Below are 17,983 nucleotides of genomic sequence, written 5' to 3' on the forward strand. Positions count from 1 at the left end.
TTCTATAGGACAAAGGATTTTGCTCTAATTGGCGCTTTAATTGTTTTGCTAAGCATGACACCTGAACATGTATGGAAAAATATAGCCTCAATTTAATAAAACATAAAACCAATAGTATATTTTTGTTTACAATAAAGTCCTACCTCTGGTGACCCTTCGGAGTCGTCAAGATCTTCAGTAAAGTCATTTGGAGTTTTTCTCAGAGTCTGGTCCGCAGGCAGCGTGTTGTCATTGTAAGATGTAAGGAACTTGAAGTCACTTGTTCGCGAACCCGTCGTCAGGTATGCATCATAATTGTAAGTGCTGCGGAGAGTTCCTGCGCCTTCCACCTCTGTGTAGTTGGTAGGGAGATACGCGCTGGGGATGGCGACCGCTCCATCAAACAACAGTCTGGGCTTTCTCCTGCGGCAAAACAGGTGGAGACGGACACCAGCGCGATGATCAGATAAGAGGTGAGTTTGGAATTGCTCTCATCATAAGATACATCTTTCAGTTCTGGCACTTCAGCCAAGTTATCAGAAATCACTAAATAGATGGTACAGGTGGCAGAGAGAGAGGGCTGTCCGTTATCTTTCACTGACACAATGAGGTTCTGTTTAATGCTGTCAGATTCCGAAATGTCCCGCTGTGTCCTGATCTCTCCATTGTGGAGACCAATAGTGAAAAGTCCCGGTTCAGTGGATTTGACAATATGATAGGACAGCCAGGCGTTCTGGCCAGAGTCCGCGTCCACCGCAATCACCTTGGAAACCAGAGAGCCCCCATGCGCAGCTTTGGGGACCAGCTCCGTCATGAAGGAGCTCCCCTCCGGGGCGGGGTATAGTATCTGAGGAGAGTTGTCATTCACATCCGTTATGAACACACTGACCGTGACGTTGCTGCTGAGGGGAGGAGAACCGTTGTCTCTGGCCACCACGTGGACTTTAAAACTCCTGAACTGCTCGTAATCAAACGACCTCACAGCGTGGATCACCCCCGTGTCTCCGTTAATGGATAAAAACAAGGACACTGGGACACCGCTCACTTCACCTGGTAAGAGAGAATAAATCACTGTTCCGTTCTGTCTCCAGTCTGGGTCCCGTGCAGTAACAGAACACACGGAGGAACCGGGTTTGTTATTTTCAGTCACGTGGGCTTTATAGGACTGTTCCTCAAACACAGGTGGGTTGTCATTGACGTCAGCTACAGATAACTGAACACTTTTAGAGGAGGATAGAGGTGGAGAGCCCTCGTCGGTGGCAGTGATTGTAATGTTGTAATCAGACACTAGTTCACGGTCCAGTTCGCCCGTGGTCACCAGAGAATAGTAGTTTTTGATGAATGGCACCAGCTTAAAGGGAAGGTTTTGCTGAATGGAGCAGCGGACTTGTCGGTTATTCTCAGAGTCTCTATCCTGCACGTTAATGATGCCCACCTCTGTACCAGGTGACGCGTTCTCAGGTATGGGGTTAGTCAGGGATTGTAGATAAATCACAGGGGCGTTGTCATTAATATCAGTGATTTCTATTATCAACGTAGAGTAGGATGCTAATCCTAAACCGTCCTTTGCGCTGATCTGCATTTCATATGATGACTCCTTTTCATAATCTATTGGACCAACAACTGTAATTTTTCCAGTCTCATGATCAAGAGAAAATACATTGCTATTTTCATCTGAAACTTCATCAAATTCATAAGTAACTTCACCATTCAATCCCTCATCTGCATCCGTAGCACTCACTGTAACCACTACAGTATTTAAAGGAGAGTTTTCAGGCAGACTGGCTTTATAGACGGCCTGGCTAAACACTGGGGCGTTATCGTTAGCATCCAGTACATTGACGTGTATGACTACAGTACCTGATCTCTGCGGAGAGCCTCCGTCCATCGCTGTAAGTAATAACTTGATTTCATGGTGCCCCTCGCGGTCTAGCTCTTTGTCTAACACTAACTCGCTGTATTTGCGTCCACCACTTTTGGTTTTGACATTCAAAATAAAATGTTCATTTCTTTGTAGTGTATAGCTCTGAACCGTATTCTGTCCTATATCAGCGTCATGGGCCTCATCTAGAGAAAAACGAACACCTTTGACTGCTGATTCCCTAATTTCCATTTTGATAATATCCTTTTTAAACTGTGGGGAATTATCATTTATATCTTGGACATGAAGACTAATACGGTGAAGCTCCAACGGATCTTCAAGCACAAGTTCCTGTTTTAATACGCACGAAGCCTTCTTGCCACAAAGCCCATCTCTGTCAATCCTTTCAGCTATAGTCAAATCTCCCGTATTCAGATTAATGTCACAATACCGTTTGTGGTTCCCTTCGGTATCAATACGGGCCTTACGAGCGGACAGTCTGCTCGCCACAAGCCCGAGATCATTGGCTATATTTCCAATAACAGATCCGCGTTTCATCTCCTCCGGAAAAGAATAGCTCACGTCTCCATAGGCGGAGTGCAGCGGTAGAAGAAAGAAAGCAACGCCGCAGACCAGACCTGTCACCGAGATTCCTTTGTGCCCCATCCTGGGATTAAAAACGTCAAAACACAATATGGCCTTGATAATACAATGTGAACAAATAGTATTCCACAAAAATATTCAGCTTGAGTAAAATAATATCCTCAAAACGTTCAAGCAATCTAACCGCGTCCAATATTTTCTGCAGAATGACACCCGAGCACCCGAGTCTTGTTACAACACCAGTGGGTGGAGAACTGGATCTATCCAAACACACATGGTGAACAGCGACACAGTCAGTACTCAACAGAAATTACATTATTTACTCACAGATTTCTTAATGTTTTTCTGGCAGATGGTTATAAATACGCTTAAGTAAGTTTATTTGGTCGATTAACTATTGGAAAACGAAAGAGAAACATAGAACACGATAGGATATTAAACCATACAAACATAAATTATTAAAATCACCCCCCCTCTTTTTTCATCATTTAAGATCAGGTATACTATGAATATAAAATACAACACATGTGCAAGAGAGACAACAAAGCAATATATCCGTTGCTGGTCCTCAGCCAGAGCAAACTCATAACTGCTATAGAAAAAAACAGAGCAAGGGAAGGAATAAGAATATGAAGGTCAAACAGCGATCAATATTAAAGCCTACTGGTTCAAATAGGATTTTAGACATTTCAGCACCATGGACAGTGACAGTGCGAGGACTCTCGTTGCTCTTCAGACGCTCTCACGACGCTTCTCTGGAATACTTTACTTATAGAAATAAGGGCATTAAAATCACACAGTGATAGCCATTGTTCCAATGTTAAGAACAAAGTGTTTGTGTTTTTAACTAGTAGAAACGTCAACATGTGACGATATTTGTAATTATGTATATATTATAGGCAGCCAACTTAGTGTTATTAGTTGCATATTTATTTGTATTTGTTGGAGGCCCATTAGTAGGAGTATTACAACTTTTTTTATGCTCAGCATTGACCTTCTATTATTATTATTTGTATTTACTTGTTAGCATTATTAGACCGTAGTTGCCATATTATAAGTATTGTTTTTTGGGGGGTTGTTTTTTTATTTGGACATTCTTTAAACCGAGAAGGTGCATCTCAAGAGATTTCATCCTTTAAAATGTCTAATAAATTATTATCTCTCAAAATACAGTAGTTCTATTTTCGAGCCTCTTTCCAAACAGGTTTTCACTCCTCCAGTGCCAAACACACAATAGCAATTAATTGTCAGTACAACCCTAATCAGAAAACCGAGAAGCGACTGAAGTCTATTATCTGAAAAATCCACCGATTCTATCAATTACAAAAAGAGCATGTACGATGTTACAACTCTAGCAAACCACATATAATCGCACCTCGGGATTTTGCAATTAAATTGCGACGGGACTGAAATAATAATCTAAAACATTTCAAATTGAATGAAACTGAAGTATAAATAATTTCCTTAATAGACAAGCTGGGTTGACGACGAAAAGTGGTTTCTCCAACAACAACAAAAATGTTACACAAAGCAGATTAGCTGCAATGTTTAAATAATATAGCCCCAATCTATCATATAATCCTAAAAAAAAACAATTCCGTTATTATTTCCATTAAAAGCCTACCTCTGGGGAACCTTCCGAGTCGTCAAGATCTTCAGAAAAGTCGGTTGGAGTTTTTCTCAGAGTCTGGTCCGAGGGCAGTGTGTTTTCGTTGTACGATGTGAGGAACTTGAAGTCACTTGTTCGCGAACCCGTCGTCAGGTATGCGTCATAATTGTAAGTACTGCGGACAGTTCCTGTGCCATCCACCTCTGCGTAGTTGGGAGGGAGATACGCACTGGGGATGGCGACCGCTCCGTCAAACAACAGTCTAGGCTTTCTCCTGCGGCAAAACCTTACGGCCAGGATGACAATGATGAAGGTGAGGAAAAAGGTGGAGACAGAAACCAGCGCGATGATCAGATAAGAGGTGAGTTTGGAATTGCTCTCATCATAAGAGACATCTTTCAGTTCTGGCACTTCAGCCAAGTTATCAGAAATCACTAAATACATGGTACAGGTGGCAGAGAGAGAGGGCTGTCCGTTATCTTTCACTGACACAATGAGGTTCTGTTTCATGCTGTCAGATTCAGAAATGTCCCGCTGTGTCCTGATCTCTCCGCTGTGGAGACCAATAGTGAAAAGTCCCGGATCTGTGGATTTGAGTATGTGATAGGACAGCCAGGCGTTCTGGCCGGAGTCTGCGTCCACAGCTATCACCTTGGAAACCAGAGAGCCCCCGTGCGCAGCTTTGGGGACCAGTTCCGTCATGAAGGAGATGCCCTCCGGGGCGGGGTACAGAATCTGAGGAGAGTTGTCATTCACATCTGTTATGAACACACTGACCGTGACATTGCTGCTGAGCGGAGGAGAACCGTTGTCTCTGGCCACCACGTGGACTTTAAAACTCCTGAACTGTTCATAATCAAACGACCTCACAGCGTGGATCACCCCCGTGTCTCCATTAACGGATAAAAACGAGGACACCGGAACACCGTTCACCTCACCAGGTAAGAGAGAATAAATCACTGTTCCGTTCTGTCTCCAGTCTGGGTCTCGTGCTGTAACGGAACACAGGGAAGACCCGGGTCTATTAGTTTCAGTCACGTGGGCTTTATAGGACTGTTCCTCAAACACAGGTGGGTTGTCGTTGACGTCAGCTACAGATAACTGAACACTTTTAGAGGAGGACAGAGGTGGAGAGCCCTCGTCGGTGGCAGTGATTGTAATGTTGTAATCAGACACTAGTTCACGGTCCAGTTCGCCCGTGGTCACCAGAGAATAGTAGTTTTTGATGGATGGCACCAGCTTAAAGGGAACGTTTTGCTGAATGGAGCAGCGGACCTGTCGGTTATTCTCAGAGTCTCTATCCTGCACGTTAATGATGCCCACCTCTGTACCAGGTGACGCGTTCTCAGGTATGGGGCTAGTCAGAGATTTGAGATATATCACAGGAGCGTTGTCATTAACATCTGTAATTTCTATTATCACTTTGGCATATGATGCTAAACCTAAACCGTCCTTCGCTTTCACGCGCAGCTCAAAGGACGGAACCTCTTCAAAGTCAACAGAACCGATAACTTTAATAATTCCTCCCTTACGGTCTATAGAAAATACTTTTTTATCATCATCTGAAATGTGATCGAAATCATATGTCACCTCTCCATTAACTCCCTCATCTGCATCCGTAGCACTCACTGTAACAGCTACAGTATCTAAAGCAGAGTTTTCAGGCAGACTGGCTTTATAGACCGCCTGGTTAAACACTGGGGCGTTATCATTAGCATCCAGTACAGTGACGTGTATGACTACAGTACCTGATCTCTTCGGAGAGCCTCCGTCCATCGCTGTAAGCAATAATTTAATATCCTGCTTTACTTCACGGTCAAGCTTTTCATCTAGAACAAGCTCAACATTGTTACTCTCAACGGACAACACAAATTTGTCATTCTTTTCTAGAGTGTATATTTGAACTGAGTTCTTCCCTATGTCCGCGTCATGAGCCTCTCCTAATAAAAAACGAGATCCTTTCTCCGCGGATTCCCTTATCTCTATATCTATCATGTCATCATTAAATTGTGGCGAATTGTCATTAATATCTTGAACATGAAGAGTAATGCGGTGCAGCTCCAAAGGATTCTCCAATATCAGTTCCTGGTTTAAAACGCACGAAGCCTTCTTGCCACAAAGCCCATCTCTGTCAATCCTTTCGGCAGCATTTAAATCTCCGTTACTCAGATTAATGTCACAATACCGTTTGCGGTTCCCTTCGCTATCAATTCGGGCCTTACGAGCGGATAGTCTGCTCGCCTCCAGCCCGAGGTCCTTGGCTATATTTCCAATAACAGATCCGCGTTTCATCTCCTCCGGAAAAGAATAGCTCACGTCTCCATAGGCCGAGTGCAGCGGTAGAAGAAAGAAAGCAACGCTGCAGACCAGGCCTGTCACCGAGATTCCTTTGTTTCCCATCCTTAGATTAAAAACGTCAAATAACCACCTTACAGTTAGACAGATCGATGTAATGAAAAATTATTCGACAAAACCATGAAAATTCCCTATATTATCAACAAAGAATATGTGCATCTACCTCAACTGTTATCTGCAGTGAAACGGCATCACAGCTTTGTCAATGAAAACAGCAATGGGTGAAGAGCTACATATACTGTACCTCCGCTAGTGAACAGCGACACTGTGAGTACCCGTCCAAAATTACACATAGTGTACACATACACGCTGACATTGCGCTAAATACATATTTAAAAGTAGTAGGTAAACATTGGAAACATGATGTATGCCCTTAGCATAAGGAAAGGCATAACCAAATAGGCACAGGAAACAACATAAAACCACAATCACTCATTTCCCTAAAACCATTCGCACTCTCGAGTAAAGTATATGCCAGGTTGAAATTAACTACTATTTACCAAATGGTAGCTAGGCCTATAAAGTCTGAAGAGGTGCAGGGTCCTTCTGTCTCTCATCTGTCACTCATTGGTGAAATGCACAAAGCCAGTGAGTAGAACTGTCAAGGAAGATATAGCTGAAGTCAGAAGTTTACATACAGTACACCTTAGCCAAATATATTTAAACTCAGTTTTTCACAATTCCTGACATTTAATCCTAGTAAAAAGTCCCAGTCTTAGGTCAGTTAGGATCACCACATTATTTTAAGAATGTGACATGGTAGAATAATAGTAGAGAGAAGGATTTATTTCAGCTTTTATTTCTTTCATCACATTCCCAGTGGGTCAGAAGTTGACATACCGTCAATTAGCATTTGGCAGAATTGACTTTAAAATGATTCACTTGGGTCAAATGTTTCAGGTAGCCTTCCACAAGCTTCCCACAATAAGTTGGGTGAATTTTGGCACATTCCTCCTGACAGAGCTGGTGTAACTGAGTCAGGTTTGAAGACCTCCTTGCTCGTACACACTTTTTCAGTTCTGCACACAAATCTTCTTTAGGATTGAGGTCAGGGCTTTGTTATGGCCACTCCAATACCTTGACTTTGTTGTCCTCAAGCCATTTTGCCACAACTTTGGAAGTATGCTTGGGGTCATTGTCCATTTGCAAGACCCATTTGCGACCAAGCTTTAACTTCCTGACTGATGTCTTGAGATGTGGCGTCAATTATATCCACATAATTTTCTTTCCTCATGATGCAATCTATTTTGTGAAGAGCACCAGTCCCTCCTGCAGCAAAGCACCCCCACAACACAATGCTGCCACCCCCGTGCTTCACGGTTGGGATGGTGTTCTTCGGCTTGCAAGCCTCCCCCTTCTTCCTCCAAACATAAAGATGGTCATCATGGCCAAACAGTTCTATTTTTGTTTCATCAGACCAGAGGAAATTTCTCTAAAAAGTACGATCTTTGTCCTCATGTGCAGTTGCAAACTGTAGTCTGGCTTTTTTATGGCGGTTATGGAGCAGTGGCTTCTTCCTTGCTGAGCGGCCTTTCAGGTTATGTCGATATAGGACTTGTTTAACTGTGGATATAGATACTTTTGTAACTTTTGATACTTCCTCCAGCATCATCACAAGGTCTTTTGCTGTTGTTCTGGGATTGATTTGCACTTTTCGCACCAATGTACGTTCATCTCTAGACAGAGCGCGTCACCTTCCTGAGCGGTATGACAGCTGCGTGGTCCCATGGTGTTTATACTTGCATACTATTGTTTGTACAGATGAACGTGGTACCTTCAGGCATTTGGAAATTGCTCCCAAGGATGAACCAGACTTGTGGAGGTCTACAATTATTTTTCTGAGGTCTTGGCTGATTTCTTTTGATTTTCCCATTATGTCAAGCAAAGAGCACAGAGTTTGAAGGTAGGCCTTGAAATACATCCACAGGTACACCTCCAATTGACTCAAATGATGTAAATTAGCTATCAGACGCTTCTAAAGCCATGACGTCAATTGCTGGAATTTTCCAAGCTGTTTAAAGGCACAGTCAACTTAGTGTATGTAAACTTCTGACCCACTGGAATTGTGATACAGGGAATTATAAGTGAAATTATCTGTCTGTAAACAATTGTTGTAAAAATTACTTGTGTCATGCACAATGTAGATATCCTAACTGACATGCCAAAACTATAGTTTGTTAACAAGAAATTTGCGGAGTGGTTGAAAAACGAGTTTTAATGACTCCAACCTAAGTGTATGTAAACATCTGTGTTCAACTGTAAGTGATAGGCCTACTGTCAATCAAAAATGATAGACGCAACAGGCTTTACAAAATAAAAACATGAGCATTTCAACACAATGGACAGCGACACTCCGATACAGTTCTGTACTTTTCTCAACATTGTGCTCTCTACACGTTGTTCTTTAGCCTTACGAGGGTACATACAATCAACGGTTCCGCATAGACCCAGGCTATAACACGCTCTCTGTAATATTAAAACTGGGCGGTAGGCTGTGAGGGAGAATTTATTTTTGTTTATCAGTCCCAAACCAAACGTACCCAAACACAATGCAAAGAACATAATATCATCTGGGATGTCTGCCTTGAAATGAGGAGGGTTGTTTCAAAGCAGAAAATAAAACACTTACATCATATTTGAAAATACAAACATGGGACAGATAATGAATGCAAATCTACATATAGGAGACCTGTGGAAACAGTGTTTTCATCATGAATCACAAAAACAGTTTTGAAATTGTGGCCACAAAATACTTTGACTACAAGTGTAAAACCTGCTACAGAGCAGCGGCGCCCCGTCATTCAGGGAAAAGCCCCACCTGTTTTGAGCTCCAGCTGTTTAGCCAAAAAAGTAAATACTGTATATAAATACTGATTATTTTTTTTTTATGCATTTGAGCCAATCAGTTGTGCTGTGACAAGGCATACAGAATATTTGGTAGAAGACCAAGTCCATATTATGGCAAGAACAGCTCGAAAATAAGCAAAGAGAAACAACATTCCATCATTACTTTAGGACATGAAGGTCAGTCAATGCATTACATTTCAAGAACTTTGAAAGTTTCTTCAAGTGCAGTCACAAAAACCATCAAGCTCCATGATGAAACTGGCTCTCATGAGGACTGCCACTGGAATGGAAGACCCAGAGTTACCTCTGCTGCAGCTCCATGATGAAACTGGCTCTCATGAGGACTGCCACATGAATGGAAAACCCAGAGTTAACTGCACATCAGATTGCAGCCCAAATAAATGCTTCCCAGAGCTCCAGTAACAGACGCATCTCAACATAAACTGTTCAGAGGAGACTGTGTGAATCAGGCCTTCATGGCTAAATTTCTGCAAAGAAACCACTACTAAAGGACACCAATAAGACGAAGACACTTGTTTGGGCCAAGAAACATGAGCAATTCACATTACACTGGTGGAAATCTGTCCTTTGGTATGATGAGTTCAAATTGGAGACTTTTGGTTCCAACCCTGTGTCTTTGTGAAACGCAAAGAGGTGAACGTGTGATTTCTGCATTTGTGGATCACACCGTGAAGCATGGAGGAGGAGGTGTGATGGTGTTTTGCTGGTGACAATGTTGGTGATTTAGTTTGAATTCAAGGCACACTTAACCAGCTTGGCTGCCACAGCCCTCTGCAGCGATGCGCCATCCCATCTGGTTTGCGCTTAGTGGGACTATCACTTTTTTTTCAACAGGAAAATTACACAAAACACACCTCCAGGCTGTGTAAGGGTTATTTGACCAAGAACGAGAGTGATGGAGGGCTGGATTAGATGACTTGGCCTCCAAAATCACCCGACCTCAACCAAATTGAGATGGTTTGGGATGAGTTGGAGGAAAATAGTGAAGGAAAATCAGCCAACAAGTGCTCAGCACATGTGGGAACTCCTTCGAGACTGTTGGAAAAGCATTCCTCATGAAGCTGGTTGAGAGAATGCCAAGAGTGTGCAAAGCTGTCATCAAGGCAAAGGGTGGCTACTTTGAAGAATCTCAAATATAAAATATATTATGATTTGTTTAACACTTTTTTGGTTACTACATGATTCCATATGTGTTATTTCATAGTTTTGATGTCTTCACTATTATTCGACAATGTAGAAATAGTAAAAATAAAGAAAAACCCTTGAATGAGTGTGTGTGTCCATTATTTTGACTGTTACTGTATATATATATATATATACAGTGTGGCAAAAACGTATTTAGTCAGGCACCAATTGTGCAAGTTCTCCCACTTAAAAAGATGAGAGAGGCCTGAAATTTTCATCATAGGTACAGTTCAACCATGACAGACAAAATGAGAAAAAAAATCCAGAAAATCACATTGTAGGATTTTTTATTAATTTATTTGCAAATTATGGTGGAAAATAAGTATTTGGTCAATAACAAAAGTTTATCTCAATACTTTGTTATATACCCTTTGTTGGCAACGACAGAGGTCAAACGTTTTCTGTAAGTCTTCACAAGGTTTTCACACACTGTTGTTGGTATTTTGGCCCATTCCTCCATGCAGATCTCCTCTAGAGCAGTGATGTTTTGGGGCTGTTGCTGGGCAACACGGACTTTCAACTCCCTCCAAAGATTTTCTATGGGGTTGAGATCTGGAGACTGGCTAGGCCACTCCAGGACCTTGAAATGCTTCTTGCGAAGCCACTCCTTCGTTGCCCGGGCGGTGTGTTTGGGATCATTGTCATGCTGAAAGACCCAGCCTCGTTTCATCTTCAATGCCCTTGCTGATGGAAGGAGGTTTTCACTCAAAATCTCACGATACATGGTCCCATTCATTCTTTCCTTTACAAGGATCAGTCGTCCTGGTCCCTTTGCAGAAAAACAGCCCCAAAGCATGATTTTTCCACCCCCATGCTTCACAGTAGGTATGGTGTTCTTTGGATGCAACTCAACATTCTTTGTCCTCCAAACACGACGAGTTGAGTTTTTACCAAAAAGTTCTATTTTGGTTTCATCTGACCATATGGCATTCTCCCAATCTTCTTCTGGATCATCCAAATGCTCTCTAGCAAACTTCAGATGGGCCTGGACATGTACTGTCTTAAGCAGGGGGACACATCTGGCACTGCAGGATTTGAGTCCCTGGCGGCGTAGTGTGTTACTGATGGTAGGCTTTGTTACAGTGGTCCCAGCTCTCTGCAGGTCATTCACTAGGTCCCCCCGTGTGGTTCTTGGATTTTCTTGTGATCATTTTGACCCCACAGGGTGAGATCTTGCGTGGAGCCCCAGATCGAGGGAGATTATCAGTGGTCTTGTATGTCTTCCATTACCTAATAATTGCTCCCACAGTTGATTTCTTCAAACCAAGCTGCTTACCTATTGCAGATTCAGTCTTCCCAGCCTGGTGCAGGTCTACAATTTTGTTTCTGGTGTCCTTTGACAGCTCTTTGGTCTTGGCCATAGTGGAGTTTGGAGTGTGACTGTTTGAGGTTGTGGACAGGTGTCTTTTATACTGATAACAAGTTCAAACAGGTGCCATTAATACAGGTAACAAGTGGAGGACAGAGGAGCCTCTTAAAGAAGAAGTTACAGGTCTGTGAGAGCCAGAAATCTTGCTTGTTTGTATGTGACCAAATACTTATTTTCCACCATAATTTGCAAATAAATTCATTAAAAATCCTACAATGTGATTTTCTGGAGAAAAAAATTCTCATTTTGTCTGTCATGGTTGAAGTGTACCTATGATGAAAATTACAGGCCTCTCTCATCTTTTTAAGTGGGAGAACTTGCACAATTGGTGGCTGACGAAATACTTTTTTGCCCCACTGTATATATATATATATATATATATATATATATATATATATATATATACTTTTTTTTTTTTTTACTGTTTTGCATGTTATTTCTTCATTAATAATTGTCACATTTCAGTTTGCAAACAATGTAAACCCTTTTATTGAGTTTATAAAGCTGCATCCAAACATGGGCTCCAAGAAAGTTATATTTACCCTCTCAGCTCTTGCACTAGCCACTGTCCACCAAGGACGTTGCCTCTCTGATCAGCACTCTCCCTCGCTTGGGCAAGGGGCATTTAAGGTATACTCAGATTTGACGATGTAAAACGTAATTCAAGGGCTGAGGGTTTAGGTCTGAGGGCTGTCTATTTTCAGTTTGAAATGCAGCCAACGTCTCTTTTTCGCTTTGTTGAGTAAGGCTGCTCCAAAATGCAGGTGTTTCAGCCTAGCTCATTGCTTTCTGTGGTGGAGGGGCAGCCAGCGAGGAACACAAAGCGTAGGGGTTGGTAATCTTCTCTAGTTATGCCATTATTGGCTCAGTGTTCTGTCACTCATGGGGACACTCCCTCACTGCAAGATCTACAGAGAGAGCTTGAAAGTTCAAGACCCCTTGGTTGCTGCCTTAGATTTACATTAGAAGTGCCCAACCAAGAAGGCAGAAAGTCATTGGCCACAGATAAAATTACGTCAAATCACATTATATCTACCATAGTTTTGATTGAAGTGATCATGTCAACATCATACTTTCAAAATCTTGGCTAGCAAACTACACAGGCAGTCACCATCATGATTCACGTTGACAATCTACTGGCAAATCCTTTTCAATCCTTGTCATAGGAAGATCAATTATTGATAAAACGTATCAGTGCTCATCGGCCATTAGACATAAACATTACACAACAAGTTGGAAATTGCAAATTCAACAATGAGTTGTTTGGAAGATATCAGTGGCTAACTACAAGCATTGAAGAAAACAAATCCCTATGTCCTGCCTGCTATTCGGTGGAGAAAGTGTGTGGACCATGTCTGGTTTTAATGGTCTCTTCTCCAAGCTTAAAAGGATAAACATTAACACCCAACACAATGGGACAGAAAAGGTTAAATACATCGGCGATGCTGTCAAGCCAGCATGACCTCAGCCACGTTCAAACAACTGGAAACTCACAATTCCAAGTCGGGTAACTCGGGCCTCTTTCTAGAGCTCCAACCCGACGTCACTGACGTGATTCAACTTTTTTTTTTTAGTTCTCAGTTGTCTTGAAAGCAGCATAAATCCAGAGAATGCCAGACTTTTATGACAAAATTTTATGTCAAAATGTGCCCACAAGAAGGACCGCCGCACCACCTACCTGTTCAAGTTAGCACAGCACAACTGTGAGTCCAAAAATGTATTGTATGCTGCTAGATAAATAATGTAATATATTATGTAATATGCCAGGGATTATGTAATATGCCAGGGATTATGTAATATGCCAGGGATTATGTAATATGCCAGGGAGATATGTGTACTGTAACTAAGAAGGTAATACTAAGTGTATGTTAAGTAGTAAGCTGTTTGTTGCCCTGTGCCTCACCTTAATCATTCGGTCCCTTTCCCCTCATCTGACTTGGTGGTGCACATGTAGGCAATAGCCTGTTTTAGAGAAATGTCAACATTGAATATTGTAAGAGCTTTCATTATCTGCTTACATGCCCCGTTTATTTGTCCTATGATTCTGACTTGGTGTACAGGGAGAATACTGTAAGAATGGCCCATGTTCTGACTTCTGTCGCTGTACATTTCAAAAGAACTGAACAAATACTTAAATTGACTACGTCCGTCTTAGCTCGCTCATTCATGTCTTCATCGAAATGACGGATTGCCTCATTCACACACATCGTTCCATTATGCCATAGTTTGTACAGCTCAATTGTCAGTAGAAATCAAATTTATTTAAGCAAGTCAGCCATATCAGGTATGTTTTTTTTTACGCAGCAAATGAGGCTGAATATACTCTTTCGCTGCCAGACAAGGCTCCACTGATGTAGCAGTGGTAAGGATTCACTCCATGGTGCTGAAAAGAAAGCTCTGCTGTTGGGACAGCTTTATGTAGGCCCTAAAAGTTTGTGGGCACCTTTTTTGTCACCATTATAGTGCAATTCATGTATGGTTTAGTGTTGTGTTGTGCAGTGACTTTGCTGGCATGAATTAAAAAAATGGAGAGCTCACCCCACCAAGATATACATGCAAAAAACGCCACTGATACAAAGCCTAATTAGTGCCAAGTCCATTAACGGTAAAGACCTACCTTTGGGGACACATCGGAATCTTCAAGATCATCAGCAAAGTCTGTAGGAATTTTTCTCAGAGTCTGGTCCGCGGGTAGTGTGTTGTCATTGTAAGATGTGACGAACTTGAAGTCACTTGTGCGCGATCCCGTCGTCAGGTATGCGTCATAATTGTATGTGCTGCGGAGAGTTCCAACGCCATCCACCTCTACGTAGTTGGGAGGGAGATACGCGCTGGGGATGGCGACCGCTCCATCAAACAACAGTCTGGGCTTTCTCCTGCGGCAAAACCTCACCGCCAGGATGACAATAATGAAGGTGATGAAAAAGGTGGAGACTGACACCAGCGCGATGATCAGATAAGAGGTGAGTTTGGAATTGCTCTCATCATAAGATACATCTTTCAGTTCTGGTACTTCAGCCAAGTTATCAGAAATCACTAAATAAATTGTACAGGTGGCAGAGAGAGAGGGCTGTCCGTTATCTTTCACTGACACAATGAGGTTCTGTTTCATGCTGTCAGATTCAGAAATGTCCCGCTGTGTCCTGATCTCTCCACTGTGGAGACCAATAGTGAAAAGTCCCGTATCAGTTGATTTGAATATATGATAGGACAGCCAGGCGTTCTGGCCGGAGTCCGCGTCCACAGCTATCACCTTGGAAACCAGAGAGCCCCCATGCGCAGCTTTTGGGACCAGTTCGGTCATGAAGGATTTCCCCTCCGGGGCGGGGTATAGTATCTGAGGAGAGTTGTCATTCACATCCGTTATGAACATACTGACCGTGACGTTGCTGCTGAGCGGAGGAGAACCGTTGTCTCTGGCCACCACGTGGACTTTAAAACTCCTGAACTGTTCATAATCAAACGACCGCACAGCGTGGATCACCCCCGTGTCTCCATTAACGGATAAAAACGAGGACACCGGTACACCGTTCACCTCACTAGGTAAGATAGAATAAATCACTGTCCCGTTCTGTCTCCAGTCTGGGTCTCGTGCTGTAACGGTACACACAGACACACCGGGTTTGTTATTTTCAGTCACGTGGGCTTTATAGGACTGTTCCTCAAACACAGGTGGGTTGTCGTTGACGTCAGCTACAGATAACTGAACACTTTTAGAGGAGGACAGAGGTGGAGAGCCCTCGTCGGTGGCAGTGATTGTAATGTTGTAATCAGACACTAGTTCACGGTCCAGTTCGCCCGTGGTCACCAGAGAATAGTAGTTTTTGATGGATGGCACCAGCTTGAAGGGAAGGTTTTGCTGAATGGAGCAGCGAACCTGTCGGTTATTCTCAGAGTCTCTATCCTGCACGTTAATGATGCCCACCTCTGTACCAGGTGACGCGTTCTCAGGTATGGGGTTAGTCAGAGATTGTAGATATATCACAGGGGCGTTGTCATTAATATCAGTGATTTCTATTATCAACGTAGAGGAAGATGCTAATCTTGACGTGTATGACTACAGTACCTGATCTCTGCGGAGAACCTCCATCCACAGATGTGAGTAATAATTTAAATTCCTGCTGTTGTTCACGGTCTAGCTCTTTGTTTAAGACTAAATCGGCATTTTTCCGTCCACCACTTTTTGTATTAACATTCAAAATGAAATGGTTGTTCCTTTCAAGTGTATAGCTTTGAACCGTGTTCTGTCCTATATCCGCATCACGAGCCTCGTCTAATAAAAAGCGAGCTCCTTTGACGGACAATTCTGCTATTTCAATTTTAATCACCTCTTTCTTAAATTGCGGTGCGTTATCATTTATATCTTGAACATGAAGACTAATACGGTGCAGCTCCAAAGGATTCTCCAACACAAGTTCCTGGTTTAAAACGCACGAAGCCTTCTTGCCACAAAGCCCCTCTCTGTCAATTCTCTCCGCAACAATCAAATCCCCGGTAGTCAGATTAATGTCACAGTAACGTTTTTGGTTCCCTTCGGTATCAATACGGGCCTTACGAGCGGACAGTATCCTCGCCTCCAGTCTGAGATCCTTGGCTATATTTCCAATAACAGATCCTCGTTTCATCTCCTCCGGAAAAGAATAGCTCACGTCTCCATAGGCGGAGTGCAGCGGTATAAGAAAGAAAGCAAAGCCCCAGACCAGGCCTGTCACCGAGATTCCTTTGTTTCTCATCGTTAGAATGCGGTGAAGAAATCCCCTTATATTTAGATCGATCGAAGGCTGAGATATGGTTTGATAAAAATTACAACAAAAAATAAACCAAGAGAATGCGCAATCTGACCATTTCCACGGTTTTCTGCATTAATGGCAAACCCTGAGCTGTAACTACGACAGCAGTGGAAGGAGAGGTGTATACAGTATATTCAACCTCAGCTAGTCAACAGCGACACTTAGAGCAACCTTCAGAAATGACGCATACTCAATTACATTGCACTGTTAAATATGTTTGATATAGGAAATATTTACGTATACTTACTCATAGTATATCCTGTAGGCTTCTATGTTGAGGAAACGAGGCCATTGTAGGCGTATAGATCAATCAATAGCCGTAGGTCACAGCCAGTATGTTTCAGCACCATGGACAGCGACCAATAGGGACCGACACTCAATATTCTCGTCTCTCGATTCTCTCTATACAAATAGTGTTACGAGTTGGAAACTAAACAACAACTTACCATGCTGCTACTCTTACAGTTAGGGCTCCTTTACTTTATGAGGCGACAGAGATGGTTGGTTAGCAAAACATAAATACAATGGAATCACACCATTCTAAGAGCATGCATATCAACAAAACGACACGAAAGTCCCAAACCTGTCAATCCTCATCTCAATTTAGTTTGGCTGCTATAAAGATACCCATACCCATTTGTTAATACCATGTCGTTAACAAGTGCTGGGATCCCATTGTATGGGCCTACTGTTAGTACACTGAAGGGATAGAGAGCTCGGGAGGGAGGGAAAGAGCAGCGCGTGCGCAATTCATTAGAAGCAGCTCGTGCCTGGTGCTACACAGCGGCATACAGAGAGTCATTTTAGAACTGCACACAGCGATGAAATAGTCACCGGCCAAGTCGACAGATTAGCCTTTGTACTTAAATGCAAGGTATTAATTCCAGTGATATTAAACAACATAGTTAGCCTACGTTTTCGGGTTTGCGAGGCCGAGGCAGTATTCTTCAAAGGAGATTTAGGCTAATATTTACTTTCTGTAAAGGCTACGCTTCAGACACACAAAGCTTCATGATTGCAACCCTGTTATTCCACATTCCAAAGGGTTGGGCATACACTGAAGCATAGCCATCACCTGTCAATCCTCCATCTAACGTTCTGCATGCATCGATGAATCCATAGCACCATACGTTTTCTCTGTGGGAGCCATGAAGAACTTCATCCTCCCTGAAACTGATCCCGTGGTCGTGGGAAACAACCTGCAATGATAAAAAGCTTGATAAATATCATTGCTTACATATTGCTGTTTGCTTGGAAATCACGGAATGTAACCGTAACTGCATGTTTAGCTTTCATATGCTTATTTTTCCAATCAAATCAAATTGTATTGGTCGCAGGGGTAGGCCTTATGGGTACAACGTTTA

At 42.6% G+C, this 17,983-nt stretch overlaps 1 protein-coding gene and 1 pseudogene across 1 annotated transcript; both read right to left on the reverse strand.

Moving 5' to 3' along the window:
* Nucleotides 1–4,055: 4,055 nt before the first annotated feature.
* On the reverse strand, nt 4,056–6,452 carry LOC139390872 (protocadherin gamma-A12-like). Its single transcript, XM_071138267.1, has one exon. The coding sequence runs from the start codon at nt 6,450–6,452 to the stop codon at nt 4,056–4,058; it is 2,397 nt and encodes a 798-aa protein (XP_070994368.1).
* A 7,285-nt stretch (nt 6,453–13,737) lies between these two features.
* On the reverse strand, nt 13,738–16,562 carry LOC139390873 (protocadherin gamma-A11 pseudogene; annotated as a pseudogene).
* Nucleotides 16,563–17,983: the final 1,421 nt, after the last annotated feature.

The sequence above is a fragment of the Oncorhynchus clarkii genome, chromosome 31 (genome assembly GCF_045791955.1).
Source record: "Oncorhynchus clarkii lewisi isolate Uvic-CL-2024 chromosome 31, UVic_Ocla_1.0, whole genome shotgun sequence".
Taxonomy (NCBI): domain Eukaryota; kingdom Metazoa; phylum Chordata; class Actinopteri; order Salmoniformes; family Salmonidae; genus Oncorhynchus; species Oncorhynchus clarkii.

Excerpts from the sequence above, each read along its gene's own strand:
- LOC139390872 (XM_071138267.1), bottom strand. The coding sequence starts at position 6,452 with ATGGGAAACAAAGGAATCTCGGTGACAGGCCTGGTCTGCAGCGTTGCT.